At 56.5% G+C, this 23554-nt stretch overlaps 2 protein-coding genes across 7 annotated transcripts in view; one reads left to right on the forward strand and one right to left on the reverse strand.

The window, feature by feature from the left end:
- Positions 1–9159, forward strand: part of GRTP1 (growth hormone regulated TBC protein 1) — a 23763-nt gene extending 14604 nt beyond the window's left edge. For all 4 annotated transcript variants that reach the window (XM_037024933.2, XM_073212310.1, XM_037024931.2 and 1 more), the window contains 3 exons: positions 4312–4484; positions 4564–4749; positions 7438–9159. In XM_037024933.2, coding sequence (XP_036880828.1) covers positions 4312–4484; positions 4564–4749; positions 7438–7527 — 449 coding nt within the window. In that variant the 3' untranslated portion in view covers positions 7528–9159. The remainder of the gene's footprint in view (positions 1–4311; positions 4485–4563; positions 4750–7437) is intronic.
- LAMP1 (lysosomal associated membrane protein 1) lies at positions 8983–22587 on the reverse strand. Of its 3 annotated transcripts, none has more exons than XM_073212308.1 (10): positions 22377–22587; positions 19457–19575; positions 17678–17894; positions 17406–17564; positions 12148–12231; positions 11834–12024; positions 11126–11251; positions 10545–10611; positions 10306–10476; positions 8983–9883 (listed from the first exon to the last, which is right to left on the reverse strand). In XM_073212308.1, exons 1-10 carry the CDS (start codon positions 22423–22425, stop codon positions 9744–9746), a joined length of 1323 nt encoding a protein of 440 aa, XP_073068409.1. In that variant the 5' UTR covers positions 22426–22587; the 3' UTR covers positions 8983–9743. The 3 variants fall into 3 exon arrangements, with proteins under 3 accessions (XP_073068409.1, XP_073068410.1, XP_036880786.2); XM_073212309.1 differs by having other exon boundaries at positions 19457–19578; positions 22377–22576; XM_037024891.2 differs by lacking the exon at positions 12148–12231 and having other exon boundaries at positions 19457–19578; positions 22377–22576.
- Between the last annotated feature and the right edge of the window lie 967 nt (positions 22588–23554).

Consider the following 23554-nt stretch of genomic DNA (forward strand, 5'->3'; position numbering starts at 1 on the left):
AGCCTGGCGAGCCGAGGGGGGGCTGGAGGGGTGTCATCCACCTGCCCTTTCAGCTGAGGAGAGCGCTCCACCCAGCCCTCGCCCCTCTGGCACCCCTCCCGCTGCTGGCAGTTCTTTGCTCTGGGTCTCGGTGGGACCAGGGGGGCGTGCCTGCCCTCCGCAAGCAGCTGGAGACCCAGCCTCCCAGAGAGCTCCACTCCCCCTGGTGTCCTGCCCACGAGCCACCAGAACCCAGTGTGGCGTGGGCTCCTGCTCCCAGAGCAGATCTCCAGGGCCAGGCGTGCAGCGCTCCCAGGCTCCTGCCCCTTCCTCGCTCCATTCTTCTTCCTCCCATCCGTGGGCTGGGAAGGGGACAGGGCTTGGGTCCCACCCAGTCGTGGCTCTGCCACTTCACCCTTTTCTGTGTGGTCTTTTCTTCTGCCTCAGGTGTAGGTGGTCTCTTCTGCAGTCCTCAGGCCATTTTCAGGGTCAGTTGTATTTGCTGTATTTCATGTGTCTTTGGAAAGGGGGTTTCTGCTGTGCCTTCCTACTCTGCCATCCTTTTCCCCTCCAAACTTACCTATGGGGTGTTATTTTTTATCTAAAGCATTTATCCCAGAAGTTCAGGGATTGCTTAATCACATGGAATAATCAAGGGCAAAGCCAAGCCAAAAGGTTGAAAGAAGAATATTGGGTATTTATTATAATGCTGTAATCGTTAACATGGTGTGGATGAATAATCAGAATTGAGAGGCGAGAAGTCAATTAGTCTGTTATTGGTAAATCGTTCAGAACTTGGTATGGAAGCTTGTGGGCTAATGGGGGAAAGATGGACTATTATAATGTCATCCTGTGACAGCTGGCTGTCTCTGTGGAAGAAAACAAAATTAGACCCTTATTTCAATTCCTGATGGATGCAAGACTTATGTGGAAAAGTGAAACTTTGAAAATCAGGACATGAGATTTGGAACAGTTTTGTGATTCTGGAGTCAGGGAAGACGCTCTTGCACAAAGCTCAGAATATATAAAAGACATGATTAATGGTTACAGTAAAACTCAAAACTCATAAGCAAAGTAAAAGATAAACTGCTCTTTTGGAGAAGTTGTCTGTCATCCATACAATTAAAGTGTGAAGAACTCCTAAAAATCTAAGAGAAAGCTCAGTGGAAAAGGAGGTGAAGCACACGCCCAGTAAGCAGTTTACAAAATAGGAAACCTGAATGGCCAACAGCAGGGGACAGCCAAGCTCTCCTGCAAGCAAGGACGCTCAATTCAAATCCAAGCACACCTGACGTCCGACGTCTGGGCATCCCCAGCAGTGTGGCCAACTGAAGCCCCCACCGTAGGCTGGCAACACCGCCACTTCAGAGCACCAGACACGGTGTAGGAGTCACGGAGCTGAGGACTGCTGCTGCATCTCCTCACAGGAGGGCTGAGGCGGAGCCAGGCTGGTGCCCGCCCGCCGTCTGGCCTGGAGCTCAGTGGCCACCTGACAGGCTTACTCAGAGGACTGCGCTGGCATCAAGGTCCCCTTACAGTCCCTAGTCAACAGCACTAGCCAGCGATGTGCATCCCTGCTGAATCTGGCCCTGTGCGGGTTTGAGGGCCCATGCTGACTGACTGGCACCAAGCAGCCTCTTCTGGAGCCAGTGGAGACTGTCCCCATCCTCCAACCAAGGCACCCACATCAGCTGATGTGCCCCTTGCCAGCCTGCAGAGAGACTGCGTAGGGACAAGCTTAGCAGCCCGTGCTTACTGCCCTGTCTGCTGCCAGAGAGGAGAGGACACCGCCCGGGGCGAATAGGCGTCCGGCAGGGAGGTAGTGCCTGACGTCCCGGAAGGTGGGTCTGACCTGTCTTCCCTGTGATGCACAGGCGGGCACCACAGATTCCCTGACTCAAGCTGGGAGTGTGGCCAGGGCGTTGGGACAGGGTGCGCTCCTGGAGGGTGGGGGGTCCACAGTAGGAGGACGGCATGGCGCTGGCCCGGTGGTCCGCCCAGGCACGCAGCCCCCAGGAGAGGCGTCACGCAGGGCCCCGAGGGCTGCTTCGGGCCGCTGTGTCCTGGGCACAGCCCGGTGGGCTTTTCTTAGCCTGTGCGCGGGCGGGCAGGGCCCAGAAGGCGGGTGGGTCACAGTGCTGACAGGCCTTCCCTGGCCTCCCTGGATTGGCTCAGGCCTGCTGCTATTTTCAGGAGCCACTCTAAGCCGCTCTGGGACGGAGAAGGAGGCCACACTGTCCCCATGGCGCGGCACTGCCCCGGCATCCGGTGGGCTGCCAGGCACCGAGTCAGGCGGCTCTTCCGCGCTGACAGGAGCTGACTCCGCTCCCCTCGCCCCAGGCAGGCCGGGGTGCTGCTCATTTAGAGGCAAAAGCACAGCGCATGGCTCACAGTTACAAGAGACAGATGCAAATGAGGATATGAGAGGGAAAAAAAATTAATTCCTGTGTTTTATGACCAAATTGACTTTTGACAAATTATCTTCAAGTTACCAGTAAACACAGCTTACTTTATGCTTACCCTTTGAAAATCAGTAACATGACCATATTATGTCAATGACTGTATTTTAACCAAAATATTTAATTAGTAAGAGCATCTCATCCCTGTCATGTGACTGACAAACTGCATGTGGCCGGAGGACAAGGTGACACAATGCATGCCACATCTTCCCGTTTTATTCTACACATTACTTACTGAACTTAGAGCCAAAATGTTAAAATTCATTGTAATGCACCACATTAACATGCAGAAGAGTTATTTGCCAAGACAAACGTCCGTTCAGGAGACAGGCGCGCTGTGGACATGTCCTTCTGTGTGTCAGCGCACGGCCGCTGGGCTGTGGGGACGCAGTGGCGGGAGCAGCAGGGCAGCCGGGAGGGTGCCTTGACAGGTGGCTCTGTGTGCCGACATTGGGCTCCCGGAATGTCTGGGCAGTGAAATGACGTTAGAAAAGCACATGGGGTTCCAAGACTGTAGCCAGAGAGCCTTCGCAGCCGCCCTGCACCGCACGCTTCCCCACACCCAAGCTCACGCGGGTTGGCAGCATCTGGGAGCCAGTGAAGCGGGTCTGGCCCATTCCGGTGAGGACGGCTCACCAAGGGGCCACGCGTGACGATGTGACAGCTGTGGGGGCCGCAGAGCAAAGGGCTTCAGCGCAATGCAGCAGGCCCTGTCTGGACGCCGTGCTGGGTCACATGGCAGGAATAGCGGGGGCAGGCCCACTGACCTCAGTGATGACTGGTTCTCTGGGGACAGTGGCACGGGGGTGACTTCACCTGCCCAGTACCACACTACCTCCAGAACAAGAGGGCAGCAGGTGAACGCACGCACCCAGTAAAGAAGGGAGCACCCGTCTGTACCCAGAGGTGATGGCACCCTGCTGGAGACGTCCCTGACAGCCCAATCCACCCATCGAGGGCACACACTTTACCCACCTGTGCGGAACTAGACATCTGTGACTTGGACCAAATTTTTTAAGTCGTGTTTTATGACATTAATTTCTGTGCCTGAGCCACCTGTCCTGGGGAGATGGGCGTGTGGGGGGCCTCCTTACTCTGAGGGGGCAAGCAGCACCGTGGGGTCCACCGGTTCGCTTGTGCCTGGACCCCAAGGCCTCTCTTGCTCCCAGGAGGCGCTTGTCACTGCCCCTGCAGCCCCCCTTCCCCGGGGCTTGAGGGGATCAGAGCCACGGCTACCGAAGACCATCCCCCTTGGTTTGGATGACAGGAAACACAGCCACTGCCTGCAGACTTTTAGATTGTAGTGGACACAAATTTGTGCTTATTGTGGTGAAATACAGGTGACAGTCGCCATCTTAACAGCTTTGAAGCTGGAGCTTGGGGCGTGAAGCACATGCATGCGGTGTGCAGCTGTCCCCACCCTCTCGGGTCCCACATCTCCCCAAACTGAAGCCCTCTCCCCACTGAACACCAACTCCCATGCCCCCGTGGCACCGGCACCCACCGCCCACCTTATGTCTGAGTCTGACGACTCCAGGGCCCTCCTGTCAGTGGGGCCACAGTACTGCCCCTGGGAGGTCTGGCTTTACCTCTGGGTCCATCCATGTGGACCTGGCTGTTGAGGGCTGAGTCACATCCCACTGTGGCCGGGCCGTGCTGAGCTTACAGCAGCAGACAGCTGGCTGTGCCCCTGTCCGTGGCGGGCCCTGCAGATGTCCTTGCCCTCCGCCGGGTGCTCGCTGTCCAGAGCCTGCGGGAATGACTCTCTCTGACCTGCCCTCTTCCCAAGGAGACCCTGTGGGGGGGCCCCCACTCTCCCCGCCCGGCTGGGCGAGGACAGGGGCGCATTCTGGCTCTCCCCCTCCCGAGGCAGATTACTACAGCCCCACAATGCTGGGCCTCAAGACGGACCAGGAGGTCCTGGGGGAGCTGGTGAGGACCAAGCTGCCGGCGGTGGCGACGCTCATGGACGGGCACGGTGTCCCGTGGGCCCTGGTCGTGTCGCGCTGGTTCGTCTGCCTGTTTGTGGACGCACTGCCGGTGGAGGTGAGTGGGGCTGCGCCTTGCCAGGCCGGGGCCCCACGGGCTGCCGTGCGGTGACGTGCCGTCTCTCTGTTCTGTGCAGACAGTGCTCCGGGTCTGGGACTGTCTGTTCAACGAGGGCTCGAAGATTATCTTCCGGGTGGCCCTGACCCTCGTGAAGCAGCACCAGGCTTTTATTCTGGGGGCCACCAGTGCTGCAGACGTGTGTGAAAAGTTCAAGGAGATCACCAGAGGGACCTTTGTGACCGAGTGTCACACCTTTATGCAGGTGAGTGGCGGGTGTGCTCGACCACTCCATTTGCCTGTGGGGTGGGTTCCTGGCTTCACGCAGCTGGCACGACATCTGTCCATTTCCTCAGCTGGGTCTCACCCCGCACCCCCGCCCAGCAGCCCTTCCAGGCCCACCTCCTCTGGGAGCCCGGGGGGCCAGCAGACCATGCCTGCTGCCCCTCCTCCCACGGCAGGCGGGGTCCAGGGCCCCTGGGATCCCACAGGCCAGGTGAGGAACCCAGGCTCACCAAGCCAGCTCCGTCCCCTCCCGCACTGCCCCCCAGCCTGCCGCCGCCCCCAGCATCTGCCGTCTCCGAGGGCTTTCCTGAGGACCCCGTCACCACTGGGCCCCCATCCCTTCCGCCCCAGTCGGCTCGTGCTTTGCTGCCTGTCCACCCCCAGGGCAGCCCCCAGAATGGGCCTCTGTGCCAGGTCCTGGGCCTGGCGCAGGCTGTGTGGATGACTCAGGCCTGCTGAGTGAGTGACATGGCAGCTGCACCTGGTGGGCCTTCTGAGGCAGTGTCGGAGGCGGGGCCAGGCTCGGGCTGGAAAGGCAGGTCTTGGACCAGTGGGAAGAGGTCAGCAGGCCGACAGCAAAGCCCAGAGCTGGAAGGCCCCTGGCGGTGAAGAGCCGGCGCCAAGCGGTCTTCGTCTAGCATGCCCGCCCATCTTGCTGCTCACCTTTCCGCCTGGAACAATTACACACTCAACTCAAAGCAGGGGGCAGAGGGCCCCCATGGCTGCGTCCACGTGGCATGCTGTTTAATACCCACAGAGGCCAGGGGATCCTCCCGCCTCCAGAGGAGGGTCCTCTGATGGCTGGGACTCTCAGAACCGGGGGTGCTGACCAGGGAATGTGAGACCGAGCTTCCTCCTAACGCCATGGAAGTTAAACGCATGGATGTGGGGCAACATCAGAGGGAAGGCCTGCGCCTCTGGCGGTGAGAGAGGCCCACTTCCAGCCACGGGGAGGGGGCACACAACCTCCTGACTGCACCACAGGGCCTAGCGCACCAGGGTCTCATGTGTCCTCTATTCGGCGGGTGGGTGGGTACGGGTGCCAACATCTCAGCTTGGCAGCTGCGGCCTCAGCACAGGGTGGCGCTGGCGGAGGGGACATGCCAGACCGGTGCCTGATGCGTCGGGTTGGCCGGAGGGGGACCCCTCACCATGGCAGCACTGTCCCCAGGACAGCTGCCCTGTGGCTGGAGGTGGGCAGGCCGCCAGGACCCCGTGGTGAGAACATGGGGAAGCGCACGCCTCTGTAATGACACGTGAAGGTGCCTGTGGGAGCCGGACACTGGGTCTGGACAGAACCCGAGCTGGCCCTGGACTGTCCGACTAGGCAGGTGTCACGGACCCTTTGAGACTCCATCTCCTCACCTGTAACGGGAGATGAGGTCCTGCATCCTGGGGTCGAGACCTCCTTCAAGGGAAAAATGCCTGTATCACAAAATCCACTCATGACACACACTGTCAGAAGGCTTTAGTGCCTTCACAAGACTGCAGCTGGAACTGTTATCTAGTTCTGAAAATTCTCATCACCCCATCAGGGAGCCCTGAACCCCCCTCAGGCCCCCCAGCCCCTGGCAACCACGAGTCCCTCTGTCTCTGTTCATTTGCCTCTCTGGACACTTCCCATAAACAGAGGCGGACACGGGTGGCTCCGGCTGGCTTCCCTCCCCAGGCGTGCTTTCGAGGTGGTGTCGTCCTACTGTCGGGTGTGTGGCAGGGCACTCTGCCCTTAGTAGGTGCTGGCAGGTAGAAAGGGCCAGAGGCCACCAGGCAGCTGTCCTTCCGTGAGCAGCAGGCTCTGTGGTGCCACTGTGGGGCACTCTGGACCGAGCTGGGCAGGCTCCAGGGAAGCCCAGGAGCCCAGGATGCTGGGTGGGTTTCGCCCCCAACCCCACTGAAACAAACACTGTAACCATCACACAGATGTGGTCCTGGTGCAGCGAGGCGTCTCCCACGGCCAGGGCGGTCGTGTGTCTCTGCATCGAACTCAGATCAGCGCCATGTCATGCGCCTGGTCTCCGCAGTCCCATACGGGAACCTAGTGCTCGCTGGCAAAGAGAGGCAGGCGCACAGGTTGCCAGGGCAACACGGACAGGCAGGCGGTAGGACGGGGCGCCTGGAACCACTCAAAGACCTTGGGTGCCGTGCATTATGGTCCCGCATCAGTCTCTGAAACGAGTTCATCAAACCTCCTTAATGCCTGGCCTTATGCCTGGCCTGATTCCTGACTCTCTCAGCAGCGATCACACAAACGATTATTAGATCATGCACGGACAGCGTGAGCACACGCCCGCAGTCTGAACGGAGTCCGAGACTCTCCCTGCTTCCACTTCTCATGTCTTTGTCCACCCTTGACTGGCCCCGACTGGCGTAGGGCCGCTGTGGGACGTGACTGAAGGGCTGGGACGAAACAGCACACAGGCAGAGGCGAGAGCAGACCCCTGGGGCCACCCAGACGTGTGGCCTCTCGGCAGCAAAGGGGTCGGCGAGGCCCTCGCGCAGCGCCCCCAGCATCCGCACAGCTCGTGTCTGATGGGGTGGGTGGATGAGGGACTGCAGCCCTGCTGGGCGTGTGGCCTGAGGCCTCTGGCCTGCCAGTCTAGCCTTTAACAGGACGTGTGAACTGAAGACCTACTGGCATTTTTTTAAACTAATTCTGTTTTTGTTCTAGAAAATATTCTCACAGCCTGGAAGCTTGTCCATGGCCACCATCACCAGGCTTCGAGAGAGCTGCAGGGCCAGGCTGCTGGCGCAGGGCTGACAGGGCACCCCCGCCCCCGCCCCCCAGAGGCAACCACTTTTTACTGCTTTCCTTTTGTGCCATGAACATGTCTCTGTTAATTTTTTAAGACAGTTTAGAATTATGTCGCTCTTTAACTCTATGAGCTGTAGTCATAAATTCATAAAAATACATTTTTACCTGAGACACAGACGTGTAAAATGTGGTAGACGTGTGTCTATACCTAATAAATACGGTAACATCCGTCTGTGGTTTCAGCTTGTCAGCCAGTTGAGAATCAGCACCGCGAGCCGAGCTGTCTTTGGTATCGATGCCGATGAAGTGTCATTGTCCTGCCTGTATTTGAGTTTGTGCCTGTAGCAAATGATTTCTTTTTAAGTGGTTTTTTTAATGTGTTCACATGAATGAACCAGAAGCAAGTGTGTACCACTTTGGGAGTATCGAGTCTCACTGGGGCCTGTGGTGTTCCCGCAGCCACCTCACCCTGGGCCCCTGGAGAGGGGAACGAACCCAGCAACACCCATCCTCAGCCGGTGAGACGATGCCCAGCCTACCACCCCTGCCGACTCCATCTCCCGATGCTGCTGCCTCCAGCTGGCTGGACGGCCCTGCTGCGTGGGCAGGCAAGGCCCAGAATGGGGACACGCAGGACACCTGGGCAGCCCACACCCCTGCCTGCCCCCAGCAGCCCCAAGGAGCCCGCTCCACTCAGGAATGTCGCCTGTAAACAACCCTTGGTTTCTCCTGAGGGCCTTTCCATTCCCCAACATCTCCTCACCCCGTGTCTGTACCACTGTCACCGTCAGCACCTCTGTGGCCACAGCCTCACCCCCCGAATGAAGCTTTCAGTCTGCCGGCGACCACAGCCCCGCTCCACTTCCCCATCCCTCACGCAGCCTTGCTCTACAGTCCTGGCTGGGGACCGCACTCGGCCACCTCACGCTGGAGTGAGTCTCCTGCTGTGCGGACGGCGGGGCCCTGGGGTGGGGACGGTGGGCGTGCACCTCCCAGCACGGCCGCCCAGCAGGCAGGCTCCCACGGCCCCACACGAAGGCATGCTGGTCCTCAGAGGGCACAGGTCTTTGCTTACAAGGCAAAGATGAACTGAAAACTCAGGTCAAGTTCCTGCTCTAAGCACAGCCAGTGGGCCCCCCACCGCCTTCCTGGAGCACCCAATCAGGGTCCCCTGCAGGGCACTCTGGTCCCCAGAGCACAGGTTCCACACCGGGTGAAGCCTGAGCCACCCTGCTCCCATCTGCCGCTGCACGGGGTGGGAGGACCTGGAGACCGTGGCCACCGCAGCACAACTGCAGACCAGCCTCAGCTCAGCTTGTGTCCTCAAGTCACCACGGGACGGCTGGCCGGCGACACCCGCTCCTGAAGGCAGGCTGCCAACCACCCCGCCCGCTCACGCACACGCCCCTCCACTGTGCATGCCACTGCGACCTTGTAATGCGAGTAGACAAACACATGCGGTCTAGACAGACAGACAGACATTTTATTAGCATTGTTATAGAAACAAGTTCCATGGAGGGACCCCCACCTGAGCTGCAAGCGACAAGTCAGAGACTGATCACTGCGCAAGTGCAGAAACAGTCACCCGAACCTCAGACAGAAGACGGAATCACTTTACAAAACAGTAAATAAAAATAACACCCACTTTCTATTTTAAAAAGTACCAGCTCTAGAGTGAGCTACAGAGCAGGGCAAGACCACAGGACTGGGCGCCTGGGAGCCGCGGCACACGCTGACAGGCCCGTCCAGACTCATCCTCTGGAGCACTTGGGCTGCCACCTCTTTCTACCAGCTTCTTCAGCGCGTCAGCCTAGCAGCTCGCTGGCCTTCCCCAGCCCGTGTCAAGAGCAGAGACCCCCTTGGTAAGGCTTGAATCTGAGCCAATCATGAATAAACCAAACACCAGAATCTTGAGAAGCCAAATGAGTGGAGCCAGCGCCGATCCAGAAAAGTGCTCCGACCCTCCCCACTTAAAGTTCTACTTTGGTAAATATTAACATTTATTAACCAGTTAGCAAAATACATGACCCAGTTAGCAAAATTAACACCATCATTTCCAATTACCATTTTGTGCATAGTAAATGTTGCAGGATGAACTTCACATTGGATAAAGCAGATCTGAAAACCAGTTTGCAGAAAAGTGTGCCCCACTCAACACAAACCCACACTCAGGGCGCCTGCAGCGGCCCTGCAGTGGCAGCTGGGTGCTCGGCGTGGCTGCGCTAAATGGTCTGGTAGCCGGCGTGGCTCCTCTTCCTGCCGATGAGGTAGGCGATGAGGACGACGAGGACCAGCCCAGCCAGGGCGCCGCCCACGGCGATGGGGACCAGCAGGCTGTCCTCGTCCAGCTGACATTCCTCCACTGCAGGGACAGGCAGGCTGAGGCTGGTCCCACACGGGGCCGGGCTCCCCTCCCCTTCCCACAGCCCGGCACAGAGGCTTAGGCTGGGGAGGGGCTGTGATCCCCGTCACCTGCCCTTGCCGCAGCCCCTGGACAGCAGCAAGCACTTGGGAGTAGTTGGGCAGCTAGGGGTGTGGCCAGGGCCCCCCTCTTCTGTCCTGCCCTCACGGGGAGGAGCCATGCGGGTTCAGACAAGTAACCCGCTCAAGTGGTGTGTGTCCACATTGCCACGATAAATGGGCTGGGGCCTTTCAAAGAAAGGCAGTGGAGGAAAGGGGATCTGCACTAAGTCTAGTCCGGCATGGCCACCCTGCCCCCACCCGCGCGGAACCACAGCCTGCTGGGCCCAGCCAGCCGGGCCCACCCCCCACCACGCGACTCACCAGACCCAAATGTGCCGCCTTCCACGTGGAAAGCCTGCACCCACACCTTGAACATGTTGACAGCAAAGGCCCGTGTGACCTGGACGTGCTCCCCAGAGTTGCACCTGTATGACTTCCCGACGGTGGCCTGAAGGGCCCTCAGCGAGTTGTTGGTGGCCCTGAAAGCAGGGTCTGCAAAGGCATGTGACTCTGAGTGTTCCGCGGCCCCAGCACGGGCACCTGAGTTGTGTGGGTCTTACCTCTGGCATCGGGAAGAGTGGTATTCAGCTGGACTCCTTGCAGGAAAAACTGGTTGGAACTCGCATTCTTAAAGAGAAGAAGGCAGCCCTTAACCACTCACTGGACTCACGTGCCCCCTGCCAAACCTGAAGGGCCCATGGTGATGACTCTGACCTCTTGCATTCCCAGCTTCACAATGAGACTACAGAGAGTTGTCTATAAACATCAATATATCTTGAGAACACAATTCTGATTAGCTCCTTCTAGATCTTTCTACAGAATCAAGTTCTCGGCTGCAATGTGTATTGGAGGGGCCATATTCTAAAAAAGTAAACTTTCTCCAAATGTTCACTGAGCTTTAGGAAAGTCAAACTTTGTTGGAAGACATGCCACTGTTCATCGGCTCACTTGTGCAAAGTGTTGCTAATATGCTTGAATGGCTTTCTGCTCCTTCCCATTCTAAACTTTGCTGAAGTCACAGGAGACTTCCATGGCCACCTGCGACTCTTCCCAGACTACACAGAACTCCTCCCGGGCAGGCGTAAAGGAAGGAGGAGCCGGGTGCAGAGCTGCTGCTCCTCGGGAGGGACCCGGCCCTCACCATGCTGAACTGGAACACCAGGACCGTGGCATCATCGCTCTGGAGCTCCGCGGTCACCAGCTGGGCAGTGCAGCTCCCACCCACGGTGGTCTTGTTTGGGCTGATGTTGAACACGTGTGTCACCGTCTGAGCGAGAGAGGCACACGTTACCACTCCATGCCCTCTGTCCTCCGCACTCTTACAAGAGTAAAAGCAACTCTGATTAAAAAGCAGCTTAGGGGCCACTCTCACAACTGAAACCGGGAGAATGTGGGAGGTTTACAAAAGCACCAACTCTTGCTCCTTCCTCGGAGACACACACCTACAGGAGAGGCACAGACCCTCATGCCCTCTCACCCTGCCCCCAACGCCAACACACATTCATTGCAAGCCCCACAGACACTGACAGCGTTAGTGGAAGGCATTACTTCAAAGGAAAAGTGTGAAAGTGACACCAACGTTTGGGTAAAAGTTCCAGTGAAATTTTACAGGATATCCCGTAGAGTGGCACACACACCTTGCGCTCTGCAGGCAGCGCAGCAGCCGCCTGGCCCTGCCATCTTGGAGCAGGGGCCTCAGTGTGCACATGGACATGGGGTGTGCAGACGGGCGCTGTGAGCTCAGCCCCAATGCAGACACCCCAGCCTCTTCTCACAGACTCACACTCAGGAGCAGACTGCTGCGTCCTGACCCGCGTGCCGGCACTGCAGGGCCCCAAGCCAAGCCTACCGTGTTGTCTGTCTTCTCGTAGGTCACGTTCAGCTGCAGCCCCATGCTGGCCAGTAGACAGGTCCCGTTGGTGCCAGTCACGTTGTACCTGAACACTGAGGGGTTCTCAGGCTTTGGGGACGGCGAAGGCCGGGGAGGCACTGGTGCAGGTGCTGTTGTCGGGGAAGGTCCGTCTTGCTCACAACGTGTCTCTGGAGGAACAAGCGGGGATGCATCAAGCAGCTCATAGGAAGGAAAACAAACAAGAGTCGCGGTTCCTGAAAACCACCAAGAGCTACGGCAGCCCCCAGCACAAGCTCCCGTCCCAGGCTCACCGCAGACCCCAGGCTTCTCAGACAGCAGGGCCCAAGGAACTGGACTTCTCCACCTGCCCCAGGATGGTGCAGGTTGACACCATTCTGGATGGACAGGGCAGGAGGGTATTGTTAGATGGTGCCACTGCCCCACAGAGCCAGCCAGGTACGGGAGTGTCCCATCCACCTGTCCCCAGTCCTGCCACCACACACACCTCTAACTGGATGCCCTTCCATCTCAGCTTCTGAGGGGCCCTGGGCTCAGAGCTTTCCTCTCCTGCGTGATCAGAGAGCCGAGACTCAGGCACATGGGGTCGGCCAGCTGTTGCGGGTCACGCTGGGTGGGTGGCGAGAGCACAGCAGGTGCAGGGCAGGAGGGTCAGGACAGCCTCCCAAGGGAGGGAAGCTGGGGCACAGGCTGGGGCAGAGGGACCCAGGGTCTGCACGAAGAGACCCCACACACCTCCAGAGGGCATGCTGAAGAATGAGAACATGACTCCATCCTGTAGAACTTGACCCACTGTGACCATTTACAGCTAAAGTTTATATTCAAAATCAAGGCAGAATGACTACAAGATAACTGAGCGTTCTCTACAGGAGCAGTAGGGTGGATGCAGGTCTTTATGAAGATTACTTAACACCCTGAAATACCCAGCTACGCAGCACATTGACCTCAAAGTTAGGTTACTTCTTTCACCACTTTGTTTCAGTAGAAAATCAGGTTTAGAGTAATAAACCAGTTTTATCCAATTCTGGCCCTTTCCACATTTCTGCCTGGCTGAGCCATGGACGGCGGAGTGTCCTGCTGGGAACGCGCTGCACCTTCACAGGCCTCCACTTGTCTCGAACCAGAGCTGAGCACTTTCCTTTACCTCCACATCCATGGGAGGGGACACAGGAAGCTCCTGCTCCGAGACTGAACCACAAGGACAGTTCCAGTGCTCCTGGACAATCTGACCTCCAGCATTCCTTCACACAAGGTCATTCTGTGGGCTAAGACCCTGTGCCAGGCAGCACAGAGATGGTAAAGCAAAGCCCCATGGGCTGGACCGGACCCTGAGCTAAGGGGGCAGGGCAAATACTGCTGGAAATGCCCACCCCTAGGGTGTGCTGGCCGACACCTCCCCCCGGCTACAGCTAAGCTACAAGCTGGCACTGGAGTTGTACTACTGGGAGGAGCCTCACGGTGACTTTATAAACTGCTACGGAGCACGATGTGATGGATGCATAAAGCCACATCAGAACCTGGCCGGTCAGTGCATTCTGGGCTGGAGGCCACACAGCACACACACAGGGGAGCAGGAGAGCAGCCCAGGCTGGCTGGACAAGCACTTCCAACAGGCCAACTTGGGGACAAGAACAATGTCCCATCAGGGCTGACCACAGTCAGGAAATCCCAGGACTCTGGAAACCTATACAGGAGCGATGGCCCCCTCCTTCCCCACTTCTGTCTGAATTATAAATGCAACGTCCACACTCCAAGTCACCTGTCGCCTCGCAGACCCCACAGCTCTGCCTGCAGACAGCTCGCAACCTGCCAGGAGACGCCCACAAACACACACTCCAGGACGCCAAGTGCAGGGAGGCCTCCACGCCCACGAGGAGAGCAGGGTGACAGGCAGCGCTGAGCACACTTCCACATGCTCTTCTCACTACGTTCAAGCATTTATAGGCCCTGAGGGCCCCAAAAGACCTCCAGGCAGAACAGATTTTCAAATAATTCTTATGTTGCAATTAAGACCCAAACAGAAAGTGGTGTTTTAGGATCAATTCCTTCACTAGGCTAGACAAGGAGCAAGACCGGTTCCTACAGAAGGAAGACGATACTGCTGAGCTAGCAGGAGGTGAGGATCAGGACGAACTGTGTTCAGAACTCTGTATCTTGAACTTCCAATGGTCACTGAAGCATCAGCTCGTACCCGCATATCCAATCTTGAAAATAAAGATGAATAAATCCAAAGCCTCTGCTGAGCCATCAAGTTTATACCCCTGCATGAGCCTCACCCCAAGCCCACTGGCCCAGCATGGGCCCGGGGCTGGACATCCCATCTGCAGCACAGCCTGAGACCCACTCACCCGCTACCTCCAGCTCAGGCCATTTTGTAAGGGTGACCATCCTGTAAGGGTGACCATCCACTCCACTCTACACACCTTCAGGAAGAAGAAACCTGCTTCCTTCAGAACTTACCAACGAAACTGACAGAGGGAAAACAAAACAGGGAAAAAATTGTTCAAACATACCCCCCCCCCCAAAAAAAAGAAAAGCTGACTTGAGCAGCCTTGCCTGTGCTTCCTAGGAAAGTGAGCCTCAACTTCTGTGGTTTCCCAGATAGGATGACGTGCGTGGGAAGGCTCTGTGCTCAAGGCACCGCCACACTCAAGACCAAGGCCCCTCTCACATCCTCAGTTCATCAAACAGAAGCCTTCCTGGGCTTTTACGGCCAAAAATTTACTGGGTTCCTGGCTACGTGCTCATCAGCAACTCTCTGATAAGCATCCAAGAGAACAGACTGGAGGGACATGAACGTATTCAGCGCGGCGTCTTTTCCCTGGAAAGCTTCTGGTTTAGTTGACAGGTAAGTTACAAAGACACCTACGAACCAAAAGAATGAATGGCACAAAAGGAGAAAGAAGAAAGAAAGGGCTCAATTTTAGTAGAAATCAGTTATTTTCACAATTTATGCTGTTGGGTCAGTTTATGTGGTCAGTTCCATCAAATCTCCTCCTGCAGGGAAATTACTGGTCCCTTTTTGCAAAGTAGCATTAATACCAACCACTGTCAAAAATACCCGATTTAAGAAACCCAGCGAGGCTCTGCAGGATCACACTCAGCGTCAGCTTCGTGACAGGCCAGGGACGGTGGGAACGCCGGCCCAGAGCATGTCGCCAGCCACCGTCTTCTGCCGTACGGCGCGGCCCCTGGCTCTGGAGCGGCCTGCGAGCTGAGCTCCTTCTTCCGGCCTCCCCTTTGCAGACCCCTCTCATCACTGGGCCTGAGCCACTGACGTCCAGGCCCCACAGAAGAGCATGTCCAGCAACAGGTCCCAGGTTGTGGGAGAGGGCGGGTGGGAGTCGCTTCAGGGGAAGAGCCCTCAACATTCCAAGGGCACCCTGAAAGGGTCCTGGAGCTCGGGCGGCGGGTCTGCTTTCTGCTGGCTTCCTGCCTCCAGCACCAAGGCTGCACACTGCGCAGGAAGCAGCCAGAAACCAGACGAAGACACGCCGGCTCCTACGGGCCACCCCGTGTAGCTTCCTCCTGGTAGAACTCACAGAGAGGATGCACCAGCGTCTCTCAAAGAGCAGCAAGATTTCCTTCCCAAAGTACACACATACCTACATGGGCAGAGTTACCATAGAACTGAACCAAGCTCTGCTGAGAGGGCACCACCACAGGGCATGAGGGGAGGTGGCGGGGTCTCAGACCCCTCCCACAAGCGGGACCAAGTTCGGCGAGCAGGCTTCTGATGAACAACCTCAGGAAGGGCCGTGGGCAGCCGCCCTGACAGCTCTATACGCCCAACTCCCAGGAGAGAGGGCCAGACACCGGAGACTGTGTGTGGCACCGGGCACGCCCCTGGGGAGGGGCTGGTGGGCGGGGCCAGGTGCGGGGGCAGCCTCACTGCTGTGCCTTTTCCGCGCGGAAGCATGGGGCTGTGTGGGAAATCTCTCCTTTCTGATCAGTCGTACTGTGAACCTAAAACTGCCCGAAGAAGATAAAGTCTAACTAAAAGACAAAGTAATTACCCTTACAAAACAAAATTATGTCCCTATACCATCACAACTGTTTTTGGACTAGAAAGGGGAGCCCGGTGCCCGTGTGAAGCCCGGCGCCCGTGTGAAGCCCGGCAGCTGAGCACTGTGCTCAGAGCGCCACAACAGACGAGGGGGCTCAGAAGGTCTCAGAGCAGAAGAAAACAGGCAGTAAAGGCAAGGAGCTCGTCTTGCAGCCCCCTTCAGCCCTGTGGGGTCACTGCATGAGACCTTCACACCGGAGGCCTGTCACTTCTGCAGCCTGACCGGGTCTGCTCTTTCCCTCCGCCCCTGAGACCCAAGGAGGCCGACATGATCCAGGTGTGTAGTTGTGAACTTGTCCCAGAACTGAGCTCGGGACTCCAACTTGAGCTTGGCTTGCCCTTGACCCCTTTCATCCACCTGTGAGGTGCACAGTAGTGCACCCTGCACCTGTTGCCCTCACACGTGGCACACACCAGCCCCACCTGGTGCATACCCCCCCGCCCCCAGGCCCACTCTGCGGAGAGGCACACATGGAGACGTGGGGCCCGCGTGCCTCAGAGCTGCTGCCCCAGCTGGCACGGAGCTCCACTTCAAGCCCCGCACGCTCACTGCCGGGTGCACAGCTCCTTCCGGGCCCAGCTCTACTGCTAACCCTCTTGCCATGGGGTCAGGAATCAGCAAGTATCCTCTGTAAAGGGCCAGAGGGCGAACATTCCAGACTTAGAACCTGTACCAGCTCAGCTCCACCGCCTCGAGCGAGGGGGCAGCCACAGAGGCAGGTGTCGAGCGACCATGACCATGTTCTGGAAAGACTTCAACCACAGGCGCCAAAACTTGAATTTCATAGACTTTTCATGTGCCACGACATGTTCCTTTGATTTTTTTCTGACCTACAGTTTTTAAGCATAAAACCATGCCTGTCTCACTGGCTATATAGAAACCACAGGTGGGCTGGGTGGGGCTGCAGGCCAGTGTACCGCCCGGTGAGGAGCAGGCCGTCTCTGGCGGGACCGTGACAAACTGCACAGGAGACGACTGACTTGCCGTGCTGCTGAGCACCTGCCGTGCAAGGTGCATCAGCCCCTCCAACAGTCACCTGGGCCGTGAAGCAGGACTGCCGGGGACACTGGAAATCAAAGCCTGTGGGGCCTGGGCTCTGCAGAAGGGTGCTGCTTCCTCCCTGCTGGAGGACAGCACCCCAGGCCACGAGCCCCTCACCCTTTAGGAAAACTACAGAGGTGCGAGCTGACTGGCAGGAGGTGGGAAGAGCACCTTGCCAAGTCTCAGTAAAGTGACAGTGCTACCTGAGGGCAGACACAGAGACAAAGTCCAGCTGCTCACCCTTCTAGCTTTTTAATCAGTCTCTCCCATAAAGAGGTCGCTTTGTCGAAGAAGAGATTTGTTGGGCAGTTCTAGCCACAAGCTGCTAGCTTGGTTCCCGGCCATGCGGATACCTGCTCACTCACGTCTCCCCAGGTACCGGGCAGAGACCCTCTGCACCAGGGAGCCAGACCGGCGGCGCCAGGGCCAGGGCAGGGACTTACCTTCCCGGCTGAAGCTGTTGTTCGAAAGGTATGCCTGGATGGTGGCATCACGGAGCGTGACAGTCACATTGTTCATGCGAATCTGACTGTTGCTCACACACCTGTACTTTTTGTTTATGTCTGCGCTGATGTCAGTTACAGATTCCACAGTCTTGGTTTCTGTATTTAAAAAAAAATCAATTTTTAACTACTTGATGTACTCAGTTCAAAGTACCTTCAGACACCCCCAACCCAATGTTCCCCACTCCACATTAGTCAGTTTTTCTTCTTACCATTGGAGCTGGCATTGGGGAAAAGCTGTGTGTCGGACAAGTTATAAACAAAACTTATCAGCTGGACACTGTAACGTGTTGCATTTCTTGTGAAATTTAGGGTCAGTATGTGTCCTCTTCCAAAGGCAATCATGAGGCTGGGGTCAGAAGCATTCTCTGTACCACAAGAGCTGCTATTTAACACTGTTGCATTAGGTGGCAGGTCGAAGGTCACATTCTAGAAAAGTGACAACAGAACCCAAATAGAAAGTAGGTTATTAGAGTGACTCAGAAAATCCAAAGATCTGTGAGTCTGCTATCAGCTCCCACCTCAGGTCCATCTCGGCTACCACCCATTAAGTACTCATTTTAAACAGAAACAGGAACACAATGAAAGCCGGTGTTCCGTGTCAGTAACAGACTGAAAGGAAGCTCCAGTGTAAGACAAAGCTGGCAATTATTCAGTCAGAAATTCCTCACTGACACATCTGAGTTTACAACAGAATTAAAGCTATAGTTATCTAACTGAAATTCACATCGGGCTTCAGAGGACCTGTGTTCATATTTTTATATTTGAAAGAAGCTATCAATGCTTGTTTGCTACACAAATGTCTGTTTAAAGAATATCTCTTTAAACAAAGAAAAGAGGGTGTTTACTGCAGAGCTGTCTGAATTTACTATTATAAGCAGAACACACATCTAGAAAACCGACTGTCCACCAGAACGAACTGAATGGGCTGGGAGACTATGACCAAGCTGCATACTCATGCTAAGAAATGACAGAACTGCAAGAGGTGACAAGACATGCTTTGTGAAGCAGGAGGCACAGAGCAGCCCAAGGGGGTTCCCATCTGTGTGACGTAATATATAACAATGATATTTTTAAAATACACACACAAAAAAAAGAAACTAAAAGGTGCTCGGACAAATCTTTATAATTTGAGACATTTCAACCTTCCCAGTTTTCTTCTGTTTTGACAGAGACTACATTATATGGAGCCTGGTACAAATGAGCCAGTGAGGCCCGGGCAGCTGGCACGAAGTCTGGAGTGCTCCGAAGGGACTGCTGAGTTTCCCAGCCACCCCAAGGCCCACGACTGCCCTTTGGATGGTGGTATAAAGACACTGTGATGTCAGTTTGGAGACGGGTAAGGAAAAACGGTGGCCTCATCAAAGAACTAAAAACAAATTTGGTTTAGGGATCTACTTAAGAGCATTAAATAGAGCAAGCGAAACGTCCATTAAGGGGTAATTAATGGAGGAAATACAAGCAAGGGCTGCTTGTTAGAAACCTAGCAGACAGAAAGGGCCTCCTGTGGAAGTGCCCAACAGCTTTAACCCGGCAAAGACATTTTAATCACCCCAGCACAGTGCTACAGCACGGCACACCAAACAGCTGTTTATGTACAATTCTTGGAGCATAACAGTTTATCTAAAACAAATTCAACATCAAAAAGCTCACAGAGCTGCATACCAGGCATAAGAAACACTGGAGAAAATTTTAACTACCAACGGAGAGGTGGCTGAACAAACTAAGATTAACGTATGAAGTATTGTGACTACAAAAGGTAATCATGAAGAAAGCTGGAAAAATGCTAATAACATAGTGGAAGCAGAACACAAAAGGGTCTGTTAGGACCACAGCTTCAGTGCATAAAAGCACTGGCTCCAGAGGAGAGCAGGAGGAAATACGCACACACGAGCTGTGTTTCGGTGCAATCATTTTTTAAACACTTCTTGAAATTCTATAATCACCTTCACACGTACACACAGTGCACGAAGCACTCTGGCGCCTCCTACCTTAGGGCCACTCCTGGCGCCGTAGCTGGTCAAGAAGGCAGCAGAGAAGTTGGCCATCACACAGGCTGTCCCATTGCCGTCTCTCACCACAAACACTGCCAGGGCTCCGTGCACGAGGGCTGCTAACCCCAGGAAAGACAGAAACAGCCAAACACTTTTTTGAAAATACTGGGTATTTCTGTTGTCTACAACTGCAGTAATAACAGATTTTATGAGAAGACCCCAGTGCGCCTCTCAAACCAGCAAAGCAGCAGGCTAGGTCCAGCTGGGTCCTCCTTCCGTCCTGGATACAATCCTGGAAATGTTCTCTCTAAACCCATCAGGTCAGTTTGCCAACTGGGTCGATGACTCTTTAATGCTTAACTCCAGAATACTTATCCAGAAGTCACGTGTCGATTTTAGGGTCACCCCTGGGCATATGCTGCCCCAGCTCACTCCTCTAGAGGCCTCCTGGGACATGCGCTGGGCACCTGGTGGCACAACTCAACCTAAATACTGACCACAAACAGAAACCCTCGGGAGAGCTGCACAGCGTTCACTGTGGCCCGAGCTGCTACTTAAAGTTGGATTTGGTATTACTGTCACGGACTGGTGGCCAGAAGAGCCATGTGCTCTCTGCCCCATTTCAGAAACGTCCTTTAAAAAGTCATCCAGTCGAACCTGGACTTGGCTGTGTGACCAGAGGACACTAGCCCACCTGTTCTGGCAGGGCTGCCGTATCCCAGAGGCAAGGGGCAGCCTGAGCTCTCGCGGGTGCTCCCAGCCTGGGGCCATCGCCAGGTATTTACCCCCAACTGAGTAAGTTCTCAGGGCCACTGTCATCTCTGCTCCTTCCTACCCACAGCCCTGGTAAAGCCCTGCAGCGGCACACATAGTCTAACCACTGCAGAAGAGAAGCGATTTATAAGCCACACCTCCTAGAATACTGTTTTCATGTGTTTTTTTTTTGATAGATGGGCAAAAACAGTTTTGATTAGTTTCAAAGACAAACAGTTGCCAGCTGCCACTGTGCACCATGACATCTGGAAGTGATGTGCCCTCCCTTCTGCTGCTACAGCTCCTACACCCCTTCTCACCAGTTGCTGTAACGGGCACAATCTGAAGGCGGCCTACTGAGGATACTGAATTAGCCTCACATTCTACAGTGAACTGTCTTGGCAGAGTAAATGACTCCAACAAGCCCAGTGCACTTCACCCTTGGGACCTGCACAGAATAATATCTTCAGACACAATCACTCAAGCCTAAAGTGGACAGGACAACCAGAAACCCCACATACCTTCCCATAAATCTCAGTCACACCCTCAAGAGGTGTGCAAGTACCTCCATTTCTAAAAGCTGCCTGCTGCATATCTGTTTAGTGACCACTGCGGTACATCTGGCTGTCTCTACACGTATGTACTGAGCACTTACTATGTGTGCTGTAAGAGGGAGATTCATATGTAAAAATAGTCACAGCACAGATTAATGGATGCTCCAGTGAAAGCATGTGCTATACTGTATGTACTCAAGTCCTGTGGACACAGAAAGACTGGAGCGATACTGCACTGGGGTAGGTCTAACAACGTACATTCAAAATTACGGACCCAACACAGCCTGACCTCAAACTTCGTGAAGAATCCCGTGGCCAGGCTGCATAACTGACAGTCCCACAGTGGAGGGGACATTAATTGGCTTTAGAGTCTTCCAGCCTCAGAGGGGACGGTTCTTTACTTGGAAAGGGGAAGGTCGGCCAGTTGATAGCACTAGTCTGAAGAGTCATTACGAAATCACACCTAATCTGCCAAAGTTTCAGTTCATGCTTTTCTATGCTTTCGAGTAGTCCAACACAAGAGAGGCTTTAAGTGGTTTCTAATTACCAATGCAGGAAAAATTAGTAACTTAGAAGTCTGAAACATTTTCAGAAAGATGCTTTCTAGTGAAAGTGTACACTAAAATAAATATTTTAAATAGATCTAAAATCAACTTAACAGACCTTTGTAAAAGTTGGATTGAAAATGGATTAACAGATGACAGAATGGGCATCAGAAGGCTAATCACGCGCACAGTACCGCAGGCTGCCACGACCGAGGGGAGCTGAGGATTTTCCTCTGCACCGTTACGGTGCCTTTCAAAACCTGAGGCTCGGCGAGAACGTCCCAGTGCCTGTGCGCGCCCGTAACACGGCGCAGCGCGGCCGCCGGCACGACCCGGCCTGTCGGGCGCGCCCTGCCGGACCTCGGCGCACCTGCCGGAGGGGGCCGGGCCCGCCGCGCGAGGGCGGCCCGTGCGCCGACGACCGCACCTCGGAGAACTCACTCACCACAGCAGGCGGAACAAAACGGTGAAACCAAAATCCACCCCGGCCCCTGAACAGCGTTTTAGGGCAGGAAGTGAGACCCTGAGAGCCCTCGGGGCGGCTCGGGGCGGGGCGCGCTCCCGCTCCCGCACCCGCTCACGGGCCCCACGGCCGTCGGGTGGTCGGCATCCCAGGCCCCGGCGCTTACACCCCCTTCCCACGCCACTCGGGCGACGGGAGCCGGCGGCGACACGGGGTCACCAAGGGCCTGGGCACCCAAACCCGGGCCGCCGGCCGATTCCGGCGAAGGCGCGGCAACACGCCTCCCGTGGTCGGGCCTCACGTGAGCACGAAAGCCCCCGGCCCCGGCGGCGCCCGGCCTCGGGGACACCGACCAGGTCAGCACCGCGTCACACCCACGGCCAGGCCTGCTCGCGGGCCGGGTCACCCACCGGGCCGCCCCGAACCAACGAAATCGTGCCCAGCTTAACGCCCCGGAAGTTCGGTGACCCGCCGGGGGACCAGCCCCCAGCGGACGTCTAGCCGCACCCCGCGCCCCCGGCCCTCACCCGCAGGCCCCGCACCCTGCAGGCCCCCCACCCCGCGCCCCCCGGCCCCGCAGGCCCCGCGTCCCCCGCCCTCACCGAGCAACAGAAGCAGCGGCCGCCGCCGGGCGCCGCCAGGGGCCGCCATAGGAGCGAGGCCGCCGAAGCGGGCGCGGAAGCGGGTCGCGCGGGATGGGCGGTTGGCCGCGGCGCGGCCCGTGTCCAGAGGCGCGGCTGCCGCGGCGCCCACGGCTGGAAGGAGACCCCACGGCCGGCGGCGCCCGTCACGTGAGTCAGCGCCGCGCCCGCATCGTCACGTGGCCCCGCGGGTCTCGCGAGAGGGCGGAGGCGGCCGGCCGCGTCCCGCGTGGCCCTGACACGTGACCACGACGCCACGTGACGGGCAGCGGAGGCGCCCCGCGGGCTGTGGTTTCCGCGAGCGGAGGGTCCGCGCAGGCACCTCGGCCCGCGGACGATTCTCTCCGCGGCGTTCGGCGTGAACTCTCGGTCGCTGAGTCCGCGGAGCCCCAGGCGGCGGCGGCGGCGGGGTCCGAAGGGAGGGCGCCGTGTGGGCTCCAGACCGAGGGCTACGCTCCCTGGTGGGACCACACCGAGGCCTGTGTTCAAGCAGCAAGTGCAGAATCCAGAGCGAGGCCGGATCGCGGTCGGAGAGGGTCCGCAAGTGACAGCGAAGCTCCTCACAGTCGCCCCCTGGGGAGGCCTCCAGAAGCGTCCTGGAGCCTCCCGCTCGCTCCCTGCTGCCCCGGGGGACAGCGGCGCCCCTCGGTCGGCTGCCTGCGGGCTCGTTCAGCACCGGGCATCCTTCACTGTGGCCCCAGCCCGCGTGATGGGACCTGTCACTCTCCTGAATAGCCCTTGGTCCTTGTGGGTTCATTTCCTTAATTCTTCCGTTTTGCTTTTAGTAGATTTTGCCTTTGTTCCTGCCTGGCTTCCCATCTGTACCCCTCCAGCTTCGGAATTTTGATCCGCTGGGAAGTCGTGAAACTCAATAGGACTGCAAGCAAAATGGGGGCAAACAGGCTCCGAGAGAAAGCCCGCCTTGGGTTCTGGTCTGTAGTTTGGAGCAGAAATCTCTTAACTGAAAAGTGTACTTTGGGGCCGGGGACAGCCAGGTGAACTACTTGGCTGGGGCACACACTCGGGAGGCGCCATGTCACCACGGCCTGCTGCTGGGGACGAGGACCGTAGACACAATGAGTGTGTTCTCACGAGTGTGGGATCAGTTCTCAAAGTATCTAATGTGTTTACCGGCGTTA

This window comes from Manis javanica, chromosome 9 (genome assembly GCF_040802235.1).
Source record: "Manis javanica isolate MJ-LG chromosome 9, MJ_LKY, whole genome shotgun sequence".
Lineage (NCBI taxonomy): Eukaryota > Metazoa > Chordata > Mammalia > Pholidota > Manidae > Manis > Manis javanica.

What these genes read in the sequence shown, in the direction of transcription:
- LAMP1 (XM_073212309.1), bottom strand. Translation starts at nt 22,425, where the DNA reads ATGGCGGCCCCTGGCGGCGCCCGGCGGCGGCCGCTGCTTCTGTTGCTC. An exon ending in TGGTGTTCCAGTTCAGCATG is followed by an intron (nt 10,612 to 11,125) that starts GTGAGGGCCGGG and finishes CTTCTCTTTAAG; the next exon opens with AATGCGAGTTCCAACCAGTT. An exon ending in AGGCGGCACATTTGGGTCTG is followed by an intron (nt 9,884 to 10,305) that starts GTGAGTCGCGTG and finishes CTGTCCCTGCAG; the next exon opens with TGGAGGAATGTCAGCTGGAC.